At 45.6% G+C, this 22,169-nt stretch overlaps 1 protein-coding gene across 5 annotated transcripts in view; it reads right to left on the bottom strand.

The window, feature by feature from the left end:
* Positions 1–22,169, bottom strand: part of LOC144948503 (regulator of G-protein signaling 8-like) — a 164,958-nt gene that overhangs the window by 90,897 nt on the left and 51,892 nt on the right. For 4 of the 5 annotated variants that reach the window (XM_078878035.1, XM_078878030.1, XM_078878029.1 and 1 more), the window contains 5 exons: positions 20,757–20,862; positions 10,983–11,454; positions 7,148–7,187; positions 2,725–2,789; positions 464–547 (listed from right to left, as the gene is read on the bottom strand). In XM_078878035.1, the coding sequence (XP_078734161.1) occupies positions 464–547; positions 2,725–2,789; positions 7,148–7,187; positions 10,983–11,454; positions 20,757–20,862 (767 nt within the window). Of the gene's footprint in view, positions 1–463; positions 548–2,724; positions 2,790–7,147; positions 7,188–10,982; positions 11,455–14,734; positions 14,894–20,756; positions 20,863–22,169 lie in introns of those variants that run through there. The other variant, XM_078878032.1, reaches the window with a different exon arrangement.

Genomic DNA, 22,169 nt, shown 5'->3' with positions numbered 1-22,169 from the left:
AGTTCATATAGGTAGGCTAAGAATTTACCTTGTTTTTTTACTTTACATTTTACTGTACAATACAGTATTGTAATTAATAAATACATACAGTATATAGTTGATACAGTACGGTACTGTAAATTGCTCTGTTTTTCTAAATTATCACCATTCTTTAAGACTCCTGGGTAGACACCCTAGGCCATCTTCGACTTACGATATTTTTGACTTACAATGGGGTCGTCGTAACGCATCTCCATCGTAAGTAGAGGACTACCTGTAGTTTGAAGTCATATGCTACATTCTGCCGCTCGTCAATCCGCGAAATGGCATTGATAATTATCTTCAATTTTAAACCCAACTCCGTGACGACTGACATTTTCACACGACCTCCAAAAACACGTGATATTTTCAAGCTACAAAAAATATTTACGGAAAGTGGATGCTTTCATGTCAATGTGATTGTCATTTAATTTCCTGTCCTCACCTTTTGTACATCCTTTGACGACTGTCTCCAAAGCACGTCATCCGAGAGGCAGAGCGTGCGCGCTTGCTCGTGCAGGGCTATCGGCTTACACGTCACCAAACGAAACAGAGAGAAAGAAGAAAAATCACAGGCACGAAAGTGGCGGCACGCTTCAAGCGACATCATCACGGGCGCGCGAATGGCGCGTAACGTCCATCGCGTTGGTCGGAATTAAGAGCGAGCCAGATGTCGCCCGGAATTTATCGGCAAGCTTTCGTTAACCCTCTGATGAATTTGCCCGGTTTCCTCGGACAGTATCACAACTTTACACAAACGTTACATTTGCACTGGATCAAATTCACGAGAGTTATCGTGATCCCGTGGTACAGGCAGACGGACAGAGGAACCAACACACACAGACGTATCTAATGCATTAACGCTTTTAAATGTTTGATTTTAAAAAAATAGTTCCAAAGGATCGTTTTAAGGGAATTTGTTTACCTCCAAAATCGTGTTATTGACAAGTACTGATATGAGCGTTAATGTTAATTTTAGTTTCCCGTCTGCATAACAGGTTCGTAGATAGGCAGACCATTAGCAGATCTATGCTGGTCAGACATCTTGAAAGATTTGGGAGTATCCACCCACACTTTACCTTACCACATGTGACCTTCAAATCGAGTAACTATGCCGTACCCCTTTATATTCTTGGGTGGTCTAAGGTTGGGGTTTTAAGAAACTTGCTCCCATTGTTTAGACTGCCGTGCCGGGAGATCGAACCAAACCGAACCGACGACCTCTGGATTGCGAGTCCAGTGATCATGAATGCATTAGTGGAATAAATATGAATACTTTGTATCACCTCACATACTGTACATGTGCAGGATGACTGAAGACTCTGGGCCAACATAGAAAGAGTGATGATTCAAGAAGCGACGACTGTTCACTTAAAAAGTAAAGTCTAACAAAATAAGAAATACCAAATCTGATAGCAAAAGACAGCCTTGACAAATGTATTTCAGATGTCTATTTTTTTGCGTGTCATAACCGAGAATTGAAAAAATGAAAGAGACATTCACAGAAAGCTGGAGGAGACTAGCTCTAAACACACCTCGTCTCCCAGTTCCTTCCACACGCTGTCACAGTTACAAAATCACGTGGGGGAGAGCACATTTCTAGTGTCAAGCATGCCAATGTCAATCGTTTACAAAGAAGAGAGTCTCACCGGGTCTCAAGGGTATTTTAATGAGGGTTCAGTCTCGGAATGTTTGACCAATACATTTAATGAGGTTTCGCCTTGTTGGGAGGAAACCAGAGAACCCGGACAAAAACCCACACAGACTAGGACAGTGTTCTTCATTGCAAGGCCCACAGGCCACTGGCAACCCCTGGTGCCCTTTAGTGCAGCCCCTGACACACCCCATCGTGCTGTCAAACCCAAAGGTTTCAAATGTGTGGCGGCCCTCGCACACAGATGTCTTATCGGCAAAAGCGGCCCCTTTCGCATACACTACTATACACTATACCATACACTACACTATACACTACACTCGGGGGTGACATTCAGCATTGCCAGCCCCTGGCCACACCTCGCATTCACAAGCCTATGATGCTGGACAAACCCCGGTGTCAACTTATCTAAGTAAGAACCAGGCTTAAACCGGCTTGGCTTCCCAATGTCCGATGAGATTGGCTGCCTTTCAGTGTGTTGTACGGGTAGTTTGAGGAGCTAGACAGAGAGTCCTTCTGGGTAAGAATGAACGCTTTGGATTTTCAAGGAACCGCATGCATTGGATTTAATGGGGCCGAATAAGAAAAATGTACAGCTCAACCGAGGTCATTCATTACTTCCCGTGTCAGGCCACAGACTTTCCGATCACCCCTCATATGCAGCAGTATTTTTTACATGTGGAGCCTGTTCGGCAATCCACTGCTGAATGAAAGTATCCCTACCCCTTTGCAGGTCATGTTTTTTTTTTTTGCACAAACGTAATTCACCACGCTGGTCAGTTGGGTGGGGGGGGGGGTCGGAGAAGGGTGTGGACCAGGACCGCTTCAGCTGACAATCGCAACCAATTGTCAGACGTAGTTGGGAATCAAACTCAGGTCGTCAGCTTCCTATTGCACAGTGTGCGCACAAACCGCTGTGCCACCCACCGCTCGACCTCATGCAGCATGACAGAAGCCAAGGAATTCTCCAAATTCTATTTGCTTCATTGCTGTAACTCGATTTGGTAGTTTTGCTTTCGTCACTTTGGTGACCTGGGTTGCTTGTTCTCTACCTGTACAGAGAGTGGGAAGACGATGGGCTTCTGCAGGTCATTCCCCAAACTTTGAGGTGCGACGCCTGCAACACACACACACATTCAGTGTAGGTGCTTACAATCTCACCCACAGAACGCTGGCGATACCGAGTGGAACAATGCGGACGTCCAGAATGAACACCTAATTCGAGATTCAAACATCACACCTCCTGGCTTTGATATTCCTCCTCAAAGACACCACCGGTGGTCTAACCGTCAACCGCTTCAGACCATCCAGAGGCCGCTGCGCACATCTCCTCCATGAATGGGAAATTAAAGAGATGCCACAGTGGTGCATGTGTGGTCATACAATCCAAACGGTACACAATATAGTAAACCACTGTAGTCTGCACTCCCTCAAAGGAGGAATAGCAAAACTACACGAACACTCTCCTGAAGCCATGTCGTGGCCAGCAGACCTCGAAATTGACATTTAGCACTTGAACATAGTGCCATGCGCAGGAATTGCCACAAAAGAGGTCCACACGTTAAAGAACCACGTCTATTCATCAAGCTGTACATTTTACAGGCCGGAGTGTCACCAGCACAGTAATAATTTTTTTTTTGGCGCGGAATAACCAAACTATTGACCATATAACTTCGCAATGTATTTGATATGTACATATGAAGGCGGTGTACCAGCAATTCACCAACTCGCAGACAACACAATTTAACACAGCTTAGAGTGACACCACTTCGCCAATAAGTACTAATAATGGTCTTGGTTTAAAGACATTTAACCCAGTTAAACACGTCGGCTTTCGCGACCAATATCATCCATAATACAGGTTTTTTGGGTTAGATCGCGTAAATATTAATGTGTCATTAAACCCGCCACCACCCGACACAGCCAATTAGTAAGATTTGTCACTTCAACAAAACATTACAACACACCAGTGTGCTGTACTAGTGACGAATTGGCACGTTCCGTTTACGTGACAAACCTTACTAGTTGGCCTTGTCGGGTGGTGGCAGGTTTAACGACACATTTATATATTTAGGCGATCCAACCCAATAAAACTGCATATTGGACATTTAACCCACAAACATGCCTGCATGCCCAGCGGGATAACAAGCTGCTGTCGTCACCATCGCCATCATCGAGCTTACCTGTGCTCAGCTCCGTCATGCTTGCTGAATTGTATGGATTCCTCAAAAGCAAGAAGCTTGCATCACCACTACGAACAGTTATGAGCGTGCCCTGTGTGCGTGTGTGGGCTGATTTGCTAAAAAAAATTACCCGTAAAAACAAAGTTTTTCACTATAAATCCTTTATATGCGTGGCGGCTAGAGTCCTCTCGTCCTCTGGCTTGAGATGGCTGTCACCTATGGGTCAGATGATTGCCTGCCACCATTAAGCAAATGGTAATTAAATATTAAAAAATTTTTCCTAAAAAGTGGAAAATTTGGGAAAAAAAATTTCACGAAAATAAATTGTCACGCACAACGAGTCTGTGTGCAAAATGTCAGCTCGATTGGATCACGGGAAGTGGGTTATAAAACGACTTAAAGATTTGCACGGTCGTAAGCGCGCAAGCAAGCAAGCAAGTGAACTTAATATAAAGGATTTAAAAAGGAAAACTGTCGGGCTGATGTCAGCTAAATGTGCTCGATAGCCAGACACACAATAAAGCAGCCAGCGCTGTGGCAGCAAGCGGCACTTGTGACATTTATATCTCGGCAGCAATGACCTAACGTCAGGCACAGATGCTTCCTGTTCAAGAGTGCAGTTCTCTATGTGCCCATGAAAGAAAGGCATGCTATTGTGTTGCGTCTCCTTCAATAGTGAAGTGTAATAAACGTGTATTCATGAAAACTGCGTTCCTTATCGGAAATGTTATTAACATCGTGGTTTCTTTCCGCTAAAAATAATTGCGTATATATATTTTTACAAGTGTTTCCACATTTACCAATTTGACCTAAAATAGAATCTCGATTGCATTAATATTTTACGCGATGCTGCCCCGGTGCAACATTTAGCGCAGTGGCAGTGTTGCAATCTAGAGGCCGCCGGTTCTATTCGATCTCCCGGTGCGGCAGCTGAAACAACGGTGCGCATTTCTTACAATGAATGGAGTGCAACACAGCTCGTGAGGTGGTGGGGTAAAGTGTGGGTAACTCCCACCTCTTCCAAAGACGTCTAGCCTGCGTGGAAGAGTAGGCCAAATGTCGTCGAGAGGGGCTCAACATGGCTCCTACTTGTAGGAGGCCCTTCTGCCAGCAGTGGCATGAGAACGTAATTGCAGGGTCGCGCTTTGAACTTCAGCTAATATTTCACGTGAGCAATATTTATTGTAAAACATTGCAATTATGGAAGGTGCAGATTTAATCTACGCATATTTTACTACAGGAATCAGAATGACTATGCCTCCCTTGGAAGCGACTTATTTTCTGGCATATTTACCCAAATTTAATCTTAATTTAACAAACCTATGCTCAACTACCAATTCAAACAACTAAAAAAAAAGAAATTTGAAAAAGCTGATTAGGATTGGTGTATGAAAAGATTTTGGTGAAATTAGTTTTTACTTGGGCCAACGCGTTCTTGTGGCCCATATGGAAAATAGCACGTGTGTTCCACTAACCTAATTTGCACTACGTTGCACTTCTTCATTTGGTCTTTCCATTGGAATCATTTAGCAAAATGGTGGTACGGGGTAAAGGCGCAACCGTGCAATTGCCGCTCATGCGACTGCTGTCGGTAAGGCCTCCTCAAATGTATCATGAAGAGCAGAGTTGACTCCACACTTGGATTTCAACTCACACTCTGAGCACAGGAGCACTCGGTTTGCTCATAGAACATCACAAAAAATGCGTGCCAAGGTAGCTAAGTGTGCAGGAACCACACGGACAATTGAAAAAGGTAAGGGTGCAGCTCTGTAATTGCTTTGCTCACACCACTGCTGGCATAAACTATTAACTGAAACTAAACTATTTCTATTTTACCAGGTAAGGCCCACCGTGCTATATAGCTCTTTTTCAGAAGCGACCTAGCCACAAATGAGCTGAACAAAGTGGCTTATCACGTGGACATTTATTGCAGCCAAATACTATATAAACGCGTGTCTCTAAATGTGGAGGGAAAAAACAGAGGACCCGGAGAAAAATCCACGCGACAATAGGGAGATCAAGCCAACCCCAAATATACAGGCGTCAGGATCGGGATCGAACCCACGACCTCCTTCTAGATTTGAAGTTTTTGTGACTACAAGGATTCATACTCTTTGTTTTTTTCGGTAAAGTCACGTAGGTAAAAAATTTAAATAAATTAAATCACGACGTTTCGGGCGCAACACAAGCGTCCTTCTTCAGGTGGGGACAACTTAGCGAAAGCACAACCTCTTAATTTTTTACCTACGTGACTTTACCGAAAAAAACAAAGACCACGACCTCCTGTATGCTAGGTGAGGTAGTTAACATCTCCTAGCCACCGTGGCACCCTATAGAGACCTCCACTTCAGGAGCTCTTCTGTCAGGTATTTTAGTCTCCCCCAGAGGTCGCAAACGGGTTTTGATTCCTTACCCGTACCCGGCCGCACCAGGGTCGCAAACGGGTACCCGTACCCGGCCGGGTACGGGTAGCCGGGTATCGGGTAGGGTATGGGTATCGGGTACCCGGTTGCGACCTCTGGTCTCCCCTTCCACACTGGCCGGACGACCTGTAGAGGTGTGAGTGCGCACACTTTCCCTCACCATACCCAACACACCGATCATTCAGTGAGGACTACAAATCCTCACGGTTCGCATTAACTTCGAAGGTTCACAAGCGTAAAAAGCCCAAAAAATAGCATATCGCAATACTATATTTCTTAAAGCAGCAATTGTTACTCATGCTTGTCTTAAAAAAATTGTAATGACACTCCTTTATTAATTAACTGAGTGTTGAATGGCTCCCTATGCCGTGTGAGTCAGGGAGGGGATGTTGTTGAACCATACTTCACCATGCTGGTCAGTGCAGGTTAGTAAAGGTGAGACATGAGATATGTTTAGTTTACTGATTATTCCAACAATGGGTTCCTTGTCTGGTGGAAAACAACAGCAATGTGTATCATGTACTGGACACGAATCGCATGTCACGTGAACGCAGGTCAAGCTTATTCTGGACTACAGTCACATTAAATATATTGATGTTAGTTGGATCACTCACCACTTAGATTAGCTGAATAAAATCCATGTCGCCGGGTTCATAGCGCGGTGCACTAACCACTGCAGCCAATTATTCAAATTAGATTACGATGTAGAATGACGGTGTTCTGATCAAACATCCACAGTTATGGCAATGCATAAAGGAATAAACTGCCCAAGCTGATCATTATTAAGCATCCGCACGAGACAACAACAGTCACGACGCCACCATTTCTCATCTTAAAGCAAGAGAATGTTACACCGAGCAGACACTTACCGCGCGCACTGCCGCTTGCTCTGCCCGTGCATCGGAGCAGCTGCAAGACACCGAAAAACAACAGAGTCACTCCTGGTGCCATCGTCTTTAACAACACCCACAGGCATGACCGACAGGGTCTCCGTGTCAGCCGCCGAGACGCTGGCTGTCACATATTTGCTGCTACACTACAATTGCACACAAGGGTGGTCGGTGGTGGGTGGGGGAGTTCTCCCCCCATTTCTCGTCCTTCCACTTTCCTGGACGGCCACTCGTGCCAGGGTCGTCAACACGCAACGTCGCTCGCAAACATCACCTTGCAGCGCGCCGAAGCGTTCGCTCGCCCTCAAAGAACGACTCAGGGGGGGAGGGGGGGGCATGGGGAGGAAGCGCACCAGAGGTAGCCATCTGGTGAGCCGGTATCAAACCCCTCACCACCGCCCCCACCTCCCAAGCTCTGCAGTTCTCTATATATGAAGGTGCTTTCAGACAATTCATGGGCGTAAACACACGCCGAAGCATTGCAATGTGCGCACATACGTAGGGGAGGATTAACGTCGTAAGATTGGTCGTACGGACTTTCGGGTAAATAGGGTTTGCGAGCACCTGTTGAAAAACCCGACATTACACACGTGGGAGCCTTTGTCGTCGATCAGCCCTCACACATGGCCACGTTTGTTTACTCATCAGGTACTCGATTTATTTGATGCTGCATTGAGCCATTAGATTATTTGGCACATGACAAACTGATACTCATGTCAATATATTTCAATTCACGAGCAGAAATGCAGCCAAATGAAGTGAAAACACTGATTTACTGTGACGGCTCTTCCATCCAGTCAATGGTGACTCGCTATACTTGGCAGCCTGGATTAATCGCAGGTGGCTGAAACCTCGATTTAATAACAAGACCTTGGAGGTGCGGACTTGGCATTGACCTCCGAGTCAAACCAGCCACCATATGCTCACATTTCAAATATTAGTATATGGAGTCCCCATTGTTTGAACAGCAATGTGTAAAAAATATGAAGCGTTCATTCAGTCGCCGCCAGATAAAAGGTGTCAACTTTGAATCTGCGGTGACCTTGTGCAGAAATATGCTCTCGGAGTGGAATGATTCAGCCCTCCACCCCCGTGATGAGATGAACTGTCACGATTCAGGGTTAAGCGGTTTTTTTTTTGGCAATGTAGTGTATCTAGCGGCCACTAGTGGATGCAAGGAATACCATAACCAATTAAATATAACAAAGACACATTTAAAGCCATTTATTCTTAAAAGCATGAATTGAATCACGTGTCGTGGACATTACGAATTCATCTTCATCGATTATTAATTGCATCGTTACACTTAATACATACGTATGAAGCTATTAATCTTTTTACGTGTTTTACATTATTAATTTTTCACCTGTGTATGACAGAATAATAAATGGTTTTCACATTACTTAGAAGGTTTATGTAACATTATACTCACGGGAACTTTATTTTCGTATTTCCTAAATCTCCGACTATCAAAGCTAATTTATTCACGCATTAGTCGATTGTGCCTGCAATTGGGCTTAATTACAATTTCATTAAAAACCCTGAACCCTGCGAATCAAAGTCAAAGTTGCCTGGAGTGGTGCTTGAATTACTGAGATGCTAATTGTTTTGTCTTCTGTATTGGACAAGCACGCATTCTGCTTGCCATTTACCGATTACAACAACGACAACTTTGCTCGCAACGCCAATGCCATGCCAATTCATTCGCTTCACTTGCCATGAATGAATAACGTTCGATTAATCATCGTGAATTAGACTGCAGGGGAACGGTGTCACAGAGGTTAGGGCACCGCTCTACGGACCTGGCCACCTGAGTTCGATACCTGGCCATGATGAACAGCAGTGGCAAGTGATGTCTACCGCAGATCTTGGGCCCTATCACTTGACTAGCCTACACTGATCAGTGTGGTGAAGTATGGTTAAACAACTTCAACGACAGACACATCATGGGGTAAAGGCATTCATCCAGCAGTGGATTGAAAAAGGTCCGTGAATTATTATCCACACCAGTATTAAATTATCCTTTGTGCGCTGTGCATGATGGCACTGCCACCAACAATCTAAGAATTCCAGCATTTTAAAGGATGGCAAACGAGCGCGTTGCAGTGTTGTTCATATCCAGTGGTGGGGAATCGAATATCCTCAGAGCGGAGGCGAATCACCGTTGAATTTCCCCAAAGCGGGAATCATCTCATCAAGCCAGGAAGGAGGAAGGGCTAAGTTGACCCTCGACTGAGGACTGAGCTCTCAAAAAACTTCTGATTTCAGGCTGCTGTCTCCGCCAACCCTAGTTCCAGCGTGCTTGGACGACGATGCTTACAATGTTCGTCCCTTTACAGACCTCTTTTTTTTTTCAAAAATGTTGAAATGATTCTGATGTCGGTGATTGCGAGAAAAACAACAAAACGGACTTTTTCTAGGTCTCGGCGTGAAAGGTCGGTGTTGCTGTCCAATCTGCCTCCTGCTGCCATCACGCTCCAGCTACCCATTAGCGGATCATCTCTTTTCCGGGAAAAGTCTGGAAATGGGGCTGAAGTAAAGTGAAAATTGACGCTTCTCCCCATGGCTCCGCGAAGTGCAAAGTAGCATGCGGTGACTCATGTTTGTAATCCGGCAGAGGTGACATTTGTGGAGTGTACCAACCCGGATTTGAAGCTTTCGTGACTGCAAGGATTCATATTCTTAGGTTTTTTCGGTAAAGTCACGTAGGTAAAAAAATTAAAATGAATAAAAGTAAAATAATATAATACAGCTATCGTGCTGTGACGGTTCCACCTGAAAACGGAAGCTTGTGTTGCCTCCGAAACGTCGTGATTTTGATTTGATTTTACTTTTATTAATTTAATTTTTTTACCTACGTGACTTTACCGAATAAACCTAAGAATATGTACCAACCCGGTCTCCCAACCTCCCAACCTCCCAACTCGCAGGGCCTTGAGGTAGCCACGTGATGGCAGTATAGCAAGTGGGCTATCGACTCACCTGTGCGTGGAACTTCACATGCGCATGTGTGGTGGGATAACTCTCATCTTTTCTCATGGAGGTTTATGTAGCGCCTCATTCCAAGGCGTTTCACAGCGATTATAAAATTGTGCACGCGACGATAAGTGGCTGAGATCTGGACCAAATATTCGAATGCAGGACCCTCATGAAAAGAGAATTGGTGACTCAGCAAGGCTTTCCTGGATAAAATAAATTTGAAGTGAAATCAAAATGTTTCCCCTGCTCAAATGATGAACGGGGCACTGTTTCATTTAAATTTATGGTTCTGAACAATTGATCGAAATTCTACATTATCATGGTATGATTACGACTGTTAACATTGCACAAAGCGGTTCTCAATTTATCGACCGTTTAAGGATGATAGCCTGAGCCAAGCCTGCAGTTAATCTTTCAACGCTGCCAGAACTGGATGAATCACCATTGTCATCGTCGTCAACCATGATCTATCCATCGCTGGATAAGGGCATCGTCAAGTCGACGCCATCCCACACAGCCTTGCGATGCCATAAGCCGCCGTTCTCATACACACGAGTTGCATGAGAAAGGGATAAACTCCTTCCACGTAGGTTAGGATTTGTGCTGTACAGCCCCTTGATGTGTTTCCGGGTTGTGATACGCGTTTGTCCAGGAAATTAATTAAGTTCAGTTCTTTAAGAAGCTCCCAGGGCGGGCGACATGCCGAACAACTCACTGTACACAACCCAAAAAATTATCATCAACATCAACAGCCATGGTCAGTCCACTGCTGGATGAAGGCCTCCTCAAGCCTCCGCCGCCACAAGAGCTAGAAAGGTTATGCGACTGTAACAACCTGTTCGTGCTCAGCCACATGCACGGGGCCTATGATCTGATTGCGGTTGAGGTCGGTGAGGATGGGATGTCCTCCGTCGATGTGTCGGCAGCACCGCACAGCCATTCCCTCCTCCGGCTGCTGCTGCTGCTGCTGTTCTGGGCAACACGGTGTCGGTGGTGGTGGTGGCGACAACGCTGGCGGCGCTGGCGGCGGTGGCGGCGCAACAAAGCCGCGCCTCTGGCCGGAGACGGAGGCTCGCCCCACCGACGTGGGGCTGCTAAATCGTCGGGCGCAGTGGCCACCGGGGACGGTGGCGGAGAAGGAGAGCGAGCGGCAGGGAGCGACGACGGAGCCCGGCCCGCCGGTGGAGAGGCGCGGCGGTGGCCGCGCGCCGCGGGCTTTCTCAGCGGACGGAGGAGGAGGAGAGCCGTCGGAGGACGTCCCCGGCGTGAGACGCTGCACCGTGAGCGTGATCGTCGCGGGGCAGTTCCTGCAAGCGGCACGGAGAGACGCGGCGTTCCATCGGTGACGCTGGGCACGAGTGAACCGGGCAATTCTGTATTGTGCGTGTTTGTTTTAGTGATTTGCTTTTCTTTCCCATACGCTGCACTCTGATCGTTTGTTGCGTTATTTGTTGTGGTAACTTCCTGACCCGCCCCTTACTGAACATCTGTGGAAAAATAACTTCACAGCTCATCGGATTTCTCCAGGATAAATAAAGATTATGATTTTGAATGCATTCATAAATAGGGATGTGCCACCTATCAGCTCGAATTCAGATCCTAATAAACATGAAAAGCCATTGAACAAACACATTCATATCTCTCTTGTTTAACAACTCCATCTCTTGTTTAGATTTCTCTCATCTTGCAATCACTCATCTGACGCCGCCGCGATCGTTTGTCCACATTTCCGTCATCTCGCTGCATCTCTTCTTTGTATTGCCTCTTTAATCTCACTTCAGAGTTTATGAATTGAAGGGAGAGGGGGCGGCTGGGGGTGGGGGGGCGCTCCAAAAAAACTATTTCTGCTCAGGGCACCCGATGGGCCAGATTGCCACAGCCAGTGGCGACGGCCCAGCGCAGGGGGCCGCCAAGGTAGCGGTGAGCGAGCGGCGAAGAGCGATACACCGCTGAAATGTTCGCCCGCTGTGTACGTATATTTTTTATAATGGGAAATAATAAGTTACGCCTGGTTAAGTTATCTTTGTAAGTAGCAATCTTTGTAACGTTATTAATTATCATTAAGCTCCTTACTACGTTTTTTTTGTAATGTTAATACTATTATTATTAAGTGTTACATTTATATGTATTTGCTAAATGGAGGGGTAAAATAATGAGGTGAGATTATTCACTTAATTTTTCTTTGGTAACCCTCCCACGCTTTTAACATGTTTGGGGAAATTAGCTTCATACGGAGTGATCCGAAAAGCACGTTTTTTTCAGGAACGCGTTGTCACGCGTTATGCAAGGGACGCCCGTGTGAATATCTATCTATCTAAATAGTCAAGGGCTTTAAACAGACCATCCCTGTGCTGCGAGTTGCATGAAGGGTCACAGGTCATGTTCCCAGAGTTTGAGAGGCCAGAGTGAAGTGTGGCCTGCGTGCTTACGGTTGCATTTGCGGGTTATAAAAAAGAAGAAAAGGGCCAAACAATGCCACGATTTGCTCGGTCGACACTTGAAGCACATTTATAATTCAGAAAAAGCACCGTCTCGACCCTGTAAAGTGCACGCTCTTTTCGGGTTACCATAACAACCTCAATACTAATGGCAGCCCCCTCTATTATAGATGAATGCCGCGTGTAAATGAGCAGATACATAAATAAGTTAGACCGATTTTATAAGCCATCATCAAAATATTTAGAGACAGTTAGTTGCATGAGTGCAGCTCGGATTTTTGCTCTCTCAATTATATTGCGGGACCTTTTTTCCAGTGTCAAAATGATCATAAAACCGGTGTTAAGATTTCGATTTGAAGCTTTCGTGACTGCAGGGATTCATATTCTTGGTTCTTTTGGTAGAGTCACGTAGAAGGGAAATGATACAATTATTGTATGAAGCTATACGGTATTAAGATGTTCAAACGCAAAAGAGATATTTATTGCAAGACATCATGTCTGCATTCACCACACATACTTGTGGAAAAACATGTTTGCATGTTTCACATATATTTTCTGCTTGAAGATTTTAACACCTCCTGTTATTCCCAGAAAGGGTAAAGCCTATTGCTATCTTCTCTCAATTCTGAGACGGAATATTCGTCGTTGAGATCGTCATCATCGTCGTTATGCAAACGAGCCAGTGGTGTCAGTTGGTGCTTACCGCCCGCCTACAGCCTCAGAGCCAGGAATAAGAATTCCACGCCCGATGGGTGAGGTTCAGGCAATGCATAAACCAAGCAAAGTTGACTCCATCATTCATCATCACCATCAGCCACGTGATATATCCACTGCTGAATGAAGGCCTCGCCAAGCCACCGTGAATGTAAAATAAAAACTATTTTACCAGGTAAGACCCACTGAGCTGTATATCTATTTCGCAGAAGCGATCTGGCCACAAATCAGAGCTCAAAGAAAGTGGCTTGTCACGAGGACATTCACGGCAAACCAAGCGCTCTCGACGCATGTTTCTAAATGTGGAGGGAAAAACCAGAGGACCCAGAGAAAAATCCACGTGACCATGGGGAGAGAGAAATGCAAACTCTAAATATACAGCAGCAGGCGTCAGGGACGGGTTCGAACCCACGACATCCTGTGTACCAGACGAGGTAGTTAACATCTTGCCACCATGGCACCCCTCGCAGTCCTGTGGTGCAACAACCCATCTCGCACTTTAATTGCTCCATCTCCGCAGACAACGTCCTCACAGGCGTCTTCCCTATTTGGCTGCTGCTTGGTCACCATCACTCCTAGCGACGTGTCCGACCCAAACCGACTTACTTCCCTGAAGAGTCAATGCGATGTCTTGAGCTTGTGTAGCACGTTCTCTAAGCCATCTCTTCCTTTAATTCTAGATTTGAAGCTTTCGTGACTGCAAGGATTCATACTCTTAGGTTTTTTCGGTAAAGTCACGTAGGTAAAAATAAATAATAAAAATAATAGAATATTACCTCCACTGTTTTATTATTAATGTGTTATTATTTATTTTTACCTACGTGACTTTACCGAAAAAACCTAAGAGTACCATCTCTTCCTCCTGCTCTTCCCGAGTGCAATTCAGAGCACGAGCCTCTTCAATGCTCTGTGCACACTTTTTCTGTTGTCGACCTTTGCTACATTGATCTCGACCAAAAAGGTGGTCGTTTTTATCAACGCCATTGACTTATTCGATGCCGGACCAGGATTTGAACTCTCAGCCCTTCAGTTGTGAGAGCTGCCCTCTAACCCATTCGCCAACACCGGCCCGCGTATTCAAGCTTGGCGGGGGTGTTGGCAACTGCGCAACGCTCTGCTCCTCGAGGTGGAGTGACATGGGGAAGGCACGGTTCACCGAGACAGGATACAGCACCTAGCAAAGTCCTCACACACAACCCGTGGCAAACGCTAACAACCAGGCTGACATCATACCTCCACGGTTTCCACACCGGCAAAATAATCCTGAGAACGACCGGGCACTCCAACCCCCCCCCCCCACCCCCGATTTAGAGAAAGTCTTCGTCAAACGCATGCAAAGAGAAGCCACGCAGGCGCGGACATGTACTCGCATGCAGACGGCTAAGATGTGACGCTTGCGGATAGAATTAAAGAAAAACCACCAGACGTAACAGACCTGTTCTGCTGCTCCATTTCCGCCTTTCAAAGACCCGCCAGTCGAAGGCTCTGGCAGCTCAAACCGTGACCAAACGGACTTCAAAAGGGGGACGGCGACTGCCACAGTAAAATTATCAGAAAACTTGACCGGATCAACGTCCCACACGGCTGGGATGCAGCACATACTGATGCAGCCCGAGCCACGGACTTTGGGAGCTTCTTTTTAGAGGAGCGCTCGCCTCAGCTGTGAAAACAACGACGCGTTTTTCAGCACGCGATGTTTATAATTAGATCGGGGAGAATGCCGGAAACTGGACGGGCATAACAAAACATTCCCACAGCGTACTGCTCAAGGGTTGACTTCATCAAAGCCAGGCCTATCACGCAGGAATGGGTGTCTTTCATTTTTGTTTGGCCTTTGCAACTTCGGCTTAGCTCAGAGGTGGAATTCCCAATGACTTACATACTGACAGGAACAATTACCTTCCTTAATGTCGGCATTCAAAATGCATCGCATGGTGTCTGCAACGAACTTTGCAATTAATATTTTGCGTTAAAAAAATATGTGCGTGGGCTTGTGTGGAGAGAGCTAGGGTGACAGTTGGAGCACTGTGCCGTGAACCCGGCGATCTGCGTTCGATTCCCACTCACGGCCAACACCAGTGGCAACTATCTTAACCGGTTACGGGCCTAAATTTCGATTTAAAGCTTTCGTGACTGCAGGGATTCATCTTCTTGGTTCTTTCGGTAAAGTCACGTAGAAGGGAAATAATAAAATAATGAAAATAATAATACAAATAAAACATAATAAAATAAAATTCTATTATGTTTTATTTTTATTATTTTATTATTTCCCTTCTACGTGACTTTATCGAAAGAACCAAGAAGGTTATGGGCCTCTTCCTCAGTTAACCTGGAGTGGTATGTAATAATTGGCACTGGGGAGTTAAAGGCGGCAGGGTGTGGTGCTGGCCACACCACCTCATGGTTTGCCATGCCGGCCTTCATAGGTGCCCGCGAACAGCATTTGTGTGTGTGTGTGTGCATATATATGTGTGTGTACGTGTATTGGGGAGCGGTAGTGTAGCACTTAGCGTGCTGCACTACGAACCCGGCGACTTGAATTCGATTCCCGCTCATGGCCAACACCAGTAACGATTGTCTGAGCCGGTTCTGGGCTTCCCCTAGATCAACTCGGCCTCAAATGGGATCCTGGTACGATGTGTAAACATCGCCACTGGGGAGACAAAGGCAGTCGGTCGTGGTGCTGGCCACCCACCCTTGTGTGCCGTTCCGGCCTTCATAGGTGCTCGCTAACAGCACTTTCCCCAACAGGCTGTTCGGGCTATACGGAGGATCTTTGTCTTTGTACGTGTATACGAGTACGTGGGTGAACTTACTTTAGTTGCAGCAAATGACCATAAAAGGTTTCAGATGAAGAAATCAGTGCCTGTGCGCCTCAAGAGACCTCTGTGTTTAGATGCCGCCCATTACGCTGAGACAAACATCCATAGCAAGGCAGCTTCTTGTTGTAAACTTTAGGGAGACTGGACATTCCACTGACAAGAATTCAGATGTTCTTTTCTCTCGAGTTATGAGGGTTAAATTCAATTGTGTTTCTTTTCCCCTCCCACATTGAATGCCACCCTGCAAATTGTAGGCATAACCTGCTCACCCCACGACCCTTTAATCACCCACTCCACCACCACAGTTGCTGTTCCCTCTTCAAATTCGCATTCTATGGTTATCACTCATTCCCCATTCATTCAATCCATTCAGCATCAGTACAGCGCCCCGAGAACGATGATTTAAGGGCGATTTATTCATCACAATTGTTATTACTCTTTGGTTCTTTCGGTAAAGTCACGTAGAAAGAAATTTAATTAAATAATAATAGAATACGACGTTTCGATTGCAACACAAGCAACCATCATCGGGTACAAATGAATGAGAAAACAAGCCCAGTAAACTTGGAAATATAATGCAATACAACACAGAGAGTCGGCCAACAAAACAGTCAACATCCCACCTGGTTGATTACGTTCTTCCAAAGATTGCTAAATTTGAGAGAGAGACAAAACATAGACACGGAGACACACAGACAGACACACAAGCAGAGAGAGACTCACACAGAGACAAACAGAGAGAGGCACACAACATAGACACACAGACAGACACACAAGCAGAGAGAGACTCACACAGAGACAAACAGAGAGAGGCACACAACATAGACACAAAGAGAGAGACACACAACATAGACACACAGACAGAAAACACAAGTAGAGATAGACACACAACATAGACACACAGAGAGAGACACACAACATAGACACACAGACAGACACAAAAGCAGAGAAAGACACACAACATAGACACACAGAGAGAGACACACAACATAGACACACAAACAGACACACAAGCAGAGAGAGACTCACACAGAGACAAACAGAGAGAGAGAGACACACACACACATAAGCACACAGAAAGACAACTTCTCTGTGTCGAGGCCTTAAATAGAGAGAGGGGGGGGGTGTGTTGGAATCGAAACGTCGTATTCTATTATTATTTTATTTAATTTATTTCTACGTGACTTTACCGAAAGAACCAAAGAGTCATTCCTACAGTCACGAAAGCTTCGAATCTGGTTTGTACAATTGTTATTATGTACTGCCATCAAGTTCACTTTCACCGAATTCACGCATCATCACAGATTTACCCCCATTGCTTCCTCCCATCTATTTCATTCACCCCCCTCTCCACCGTCACGTTCACGCGCCGTTGTTGTTCTACCGTTGTAAATTATTTGTACAGCGCCTTGGTTAAGGCGCTATCTAAATTCCTTTAAGATAAGATAATTATTGATTATGATCAATATGGTGAATGCTAAGATATACGGAGTAGAGTGAGACAAACCGATGGTAGCTGTGTGCAAGGTGTCTGAGCTGTCAGAAACAGCCACAATCCACGTAACCTTCATTGTACGTCTGAGATGGGAAACAGAAGCATTCAAGGGGAGACTGAATCGCAGTGTGATTGTGTGGATAACAGACAGGGACGCACCATGACACAAAAATAAAGGTCCCCCGTATAGCCTTGACATGCTGTTTGGGAAAGTGTTGTTAGCGAGGACCTATGAAGGCTGGCACGGCACACGAGGGGGTGGGTCGCCAATACCACGCCCGGCCGCCTTTGTCTTCCCAGTGACGATGTTTACACTACGCACCAGGACCGGTTCAGATAATTATCTGACCACACACCTGGCCACCTTTGTTTGATTTTAGTAACTTTATATGTATAAAATACGTTGTATACTGTACACAATGCACCACGACTTCATACAGAGGGTGACTGTAATGTCCCGCCTTGTTTTGCATGGTGGGACTTTCAAATGTCCTTAAATCTCAGGGCAGCTCACTTAGGAGTGTGTTGTTACAGTCACGCTTTAATGCCTCTTGCACTTCAACTCGGTGCTCTTCATTTTGGAGTTTACCGGGAAAAAAATGCTGCCCAATGTTTCGTAACAATTTAGTTCCGGTAACTTTTCCTGACGCAGTTTTTTTTAATCATCTTACATTTTATTTATTTTTCATTTCTTGGCGTGGTGTTGTTTCATCTCCTTTTGGCAAAAGAAGTAAACAATCAAGCTGTGCCGAGTCTGGGGACCTCGAGGCCAGGGTATTGGCAATCTGCACTCAGTGTGTCAACAAAGACTTCATCCAAAACGCTTGGAAAATCGACTGTTTTTGTGCCACCTTGTTGCTTGCAAAACCACAATATCTGTTGGATTCAAAACAAGAGCCAACATACGAGATGCGTCTTCGTAGAACGTACTAAACATTTGCATGCATCATCATCTCATAATATTAAGTTATATTGTAAACAGAATACATAAATACTCATTAGTTAAAAAAAAATTGGACACCAATACGACGAGATGGCTTCACAATCACCCAGCACTACATACAAGTACGATATAAATATACACACAATCAAGGTGTGTGTCCTCATTCACAAATAAGAATTGGGTGGAGCTCATCCTTCTTCGTGGTACTACGCCCGCGATGGAAATTCCACATTTCTACAGTGGGTGGGTGGGTGGGGGTGTTAGTATCTCAATACGGTAGCCACAGTTGACTTCCCGTAGCACGGCACGAGTCAAACTGAAGCCAGAACAGGCGACACGCGTCAACTCTTAACCTGGGTGGGGAACGAAGCATCCCCTTTTCATTAAAAAATTCTTGCAATTGACGCATCTGCCAACTGCGGCGTCGACGGCAGGTTTGCAAAATTAATACAATTCCAGCCGTTTCTCTCGAGAAGCGAGAGGCGACAAGGGCGAACGGCGCCACGGAACCCACGCCAACGTTGCTTTATGAAAACCGGCCTCTCCCTCCGCACCAGGGCCCTAGCGAGGCCTGACCTAAGCGCTGAGCATCGACCGCTGCCTGCCCAAAGTGGCGAAGCTGTGTGGGGAGCGGGGACGGGGGAGCGCCAGCGATGAAAGAGTGGTCGCGGAAAATGTGCAGATGCAGAAAGACAGACGCAGAGGAGAGACTGATAGACACAGAGAAATGGACAAAGATAGACGTAAAGAATGCTCTCCTCCCCGTCCTTCCTGCCCTTGACCAGCCCACCACCTTCGTTGTGAACCCAAGGGAGAAAGCCGTTGTTTCATCAGTCTGTTTTTATATATATAAAAAAGGCTTTACCCCATCTGGCATAAGTACATGTGGTGTTAAGATGCCCAAACACCTATTACAAGGCATCAAGACTGCATTAACCACGCACACTTGCGGTAAAACATGCAAGCGAAACATGCTGTGATAGCGTGTGCAATTGTCCTTGAAACTTGATTGGCCTACACGAGAGGGCAGTCACCTTCATTGCTTTGTCTCGTCAGTGCTGTAGACCAAATGGCTGCCCATAGGCAAGCAGTACAAGGACAATGCAAACGAGAAAAAGCATGAATAGCTCAGGTGAAGCAGTTATATTCATGGGACCATTTTTTGCAAACATCTTAACACCCGTATTTATGCCAGAAAGGGTCAGAATTTTTTTTATTATAATCTTGATATAGTTCACGAGGAACTTTGCCCATCGCGGGATTTCCCATTCGCGCGCAAATTAACGAAGGTACAGTTCGTCTATAGCGTCCCTGTGGCTCTATCATCCGCAGTTTACCGCAAGATTCCTATATACATCATAAACAAGTACTGTAATCCAACTACACTGCTTGCGATGATGCTGCCACAGAAGGATACAGACATCATCATCATCATTCATAATATAGTCAGGGTATTGTTTTTTTTACTGCATGAAATTTACTGTAGATATCTCATTCACCTTATCTTTATTTTCAGGTTTACTTTCACGTATACAAAAATAGTACACCATGTGTGTATATATTTTTTCATTCTATATATTTACTGTACAAGTTACATTTAATACTATAGAAAATATGAATCATATTTTACTTAAAAAATTATCCCTGCTTCACTTTTGAGTTAATATGGGGTAAACAGAATGAGGGGGTGTCCTATTACAAACCATGAATCAAAACCGTACGTATGTTGAACTTCTTTTGCACTGTACGTAGCCACCCATTCTAATCGGAGGTGCGGGGGAAGGACAACAAACTAAACACCTATAGCAGTTCTACATAAATTCGTTTTCAATCGAGGTGTAAAAGTGCATAGATCCAGTGGCTTCCTCAATATCTGAAGGAAGAGCATTCTAGATGGCCGCAGAAGCGCATCTGAAAGCGCCGCGCGATGCGGTGACCATCTTTGTTCGATGGCGAGCCATAAGCCGCTGCAAGGATGACCGGAGTTTGCGCGATGGTGTACGCTCCTTGCCGAGATCAGCAAGGTACTGTGGTTCATTTGTGGCGAGCACTTTGTGTGCAATGAGTGCGAACTTACAATGTATCCGTTCGGCAACCGGATTGCGGATTTTACTGAACGTAACCCCCGCGATGGGCAAGGTCGCGGCGGCGCACCACTGCCAATGAATTGCTAAGCAACGGGGAAGCTGCCACTCACCTGATGGCATTGGCAAGCTCCACGCACTTGCAGGGCCTGACGTCCATGTCGTTGAGTAGCAGGATGGTGTCCAGGGGTTGCAGGCCAACCTTGTCCGCAGGGCCCCCTGGATTGGGCGGCAAACGGACGTTTTACCAGCGACATAGTGAAATATACCAACAAAGCGGTAATTGTTAAAACTGGCAAATAGGCTTCGATTAATAAACTCCCACATATGTATGAATGCAATTTGAACTTCTTTTACACCGTACGTAGTCAACTGTGCAAATCGGAGATGCGGGGAAGAACAAACTAAACACAAAAAGCAGTTCTAAAGAAATGGGTTTTCAATTTAGATGATTTAAAAGTGCATAGCTCCAGTGGCTTCCTAATATCAGAAGGAAGAGCATTCGAGATGGCCGCAGAAGCGCATCTGAAAATGCGCAATGCAGTGACTGTCTTTGATCGATGGCGAGCCAAAAGCCGCTGCGAGGATGACCGGAGTTCACGTGATGGTTTAATTCGGTCACAGTTCACTATTCGTCCACAGTGTAATTGAGTATTTTTTTTTTGCATTGCAATAAGAACAAAGATTTTGTTAATGATAATAATCGACTGGCACATCCAGGGTTAGCGGCAATGTAACAAAATTAAATAATAACAAAGAGCGTGTGATTGGCTCATCCCACAGGTGCAAACACTACGGGGTTGTTCCAAGAAGCCAATTACGTGGCTGTAATGAGCAGCAAAAGTGGTCACGACTCGTGGCTGTAAACACGATGGAAGGGCAAAGGAGGTCAGGTTTCTCAGGATTTACAACAATGGGATCTATCGTCTTTTTGGGGTGTTTTTCAACATTTCTCTAACAACTTTATTCCGACTGTGCTCTCACCGTCATGCCGTGAGACGGCGAGTTCATTCCGACCACTTGTGTCGTATAACGGCCCGCAGAAGCTGATATCACAGAGCTACCTCTGGGATCCCTTCAAGTGGCATAGTCCACACATAACAGTGCAGGAGTCAAACCTGGAATATAGCCGATTAAGTGCAGAACCAAGTTTTTCTTGCGGGACGGATTTTTTCTTTGGCTGAGACCATCACCTATCTTCACTTAAAAATCGAATTTAATCAAAGACCACTGCCTGGATTTGATCCCAGGATGTCAGCGGTGCCAGCTCAGGGCTCTGACCTCTAACCTCTCAGCCACATGGCCACAATTGTGCTCTGCGGATGCAACGAATTCGTTTAAACCTGGGCCACAGTCCATGGTATTAAAATAAACCCGGAGAAAACTTGAAAAAGTGACGACGTTCGCCCTCTAACACTGCACGCGTGGGTGGCACCTTGGCCTCACAAGCTGTCGCAACATCTGTGACTTTGAGCATTAAGTCAACGGCGTTCCGTTATCCGCGAGGGCTCTTTAGTCATGGGCGC

Source organism: Lampetra fluviatilis, chromosome 49 (genome assembly GCF_964198595.1).
Source record: "Lampetra fluviatilis chromosome 49, kcLamFluv1.1, whole genome shotgun sequence".
NCBI lineage: Eukaryota > Metazoa > Chordata > Hyperoartia > Petromyzontiformes > Petromyzontidae > Lampetra > Lampetra fluviatilis.
Note: the sequence above shows the minus strand (reverse complement) of the source record. Positions and strands in the feature narration are given on the sequence as shown.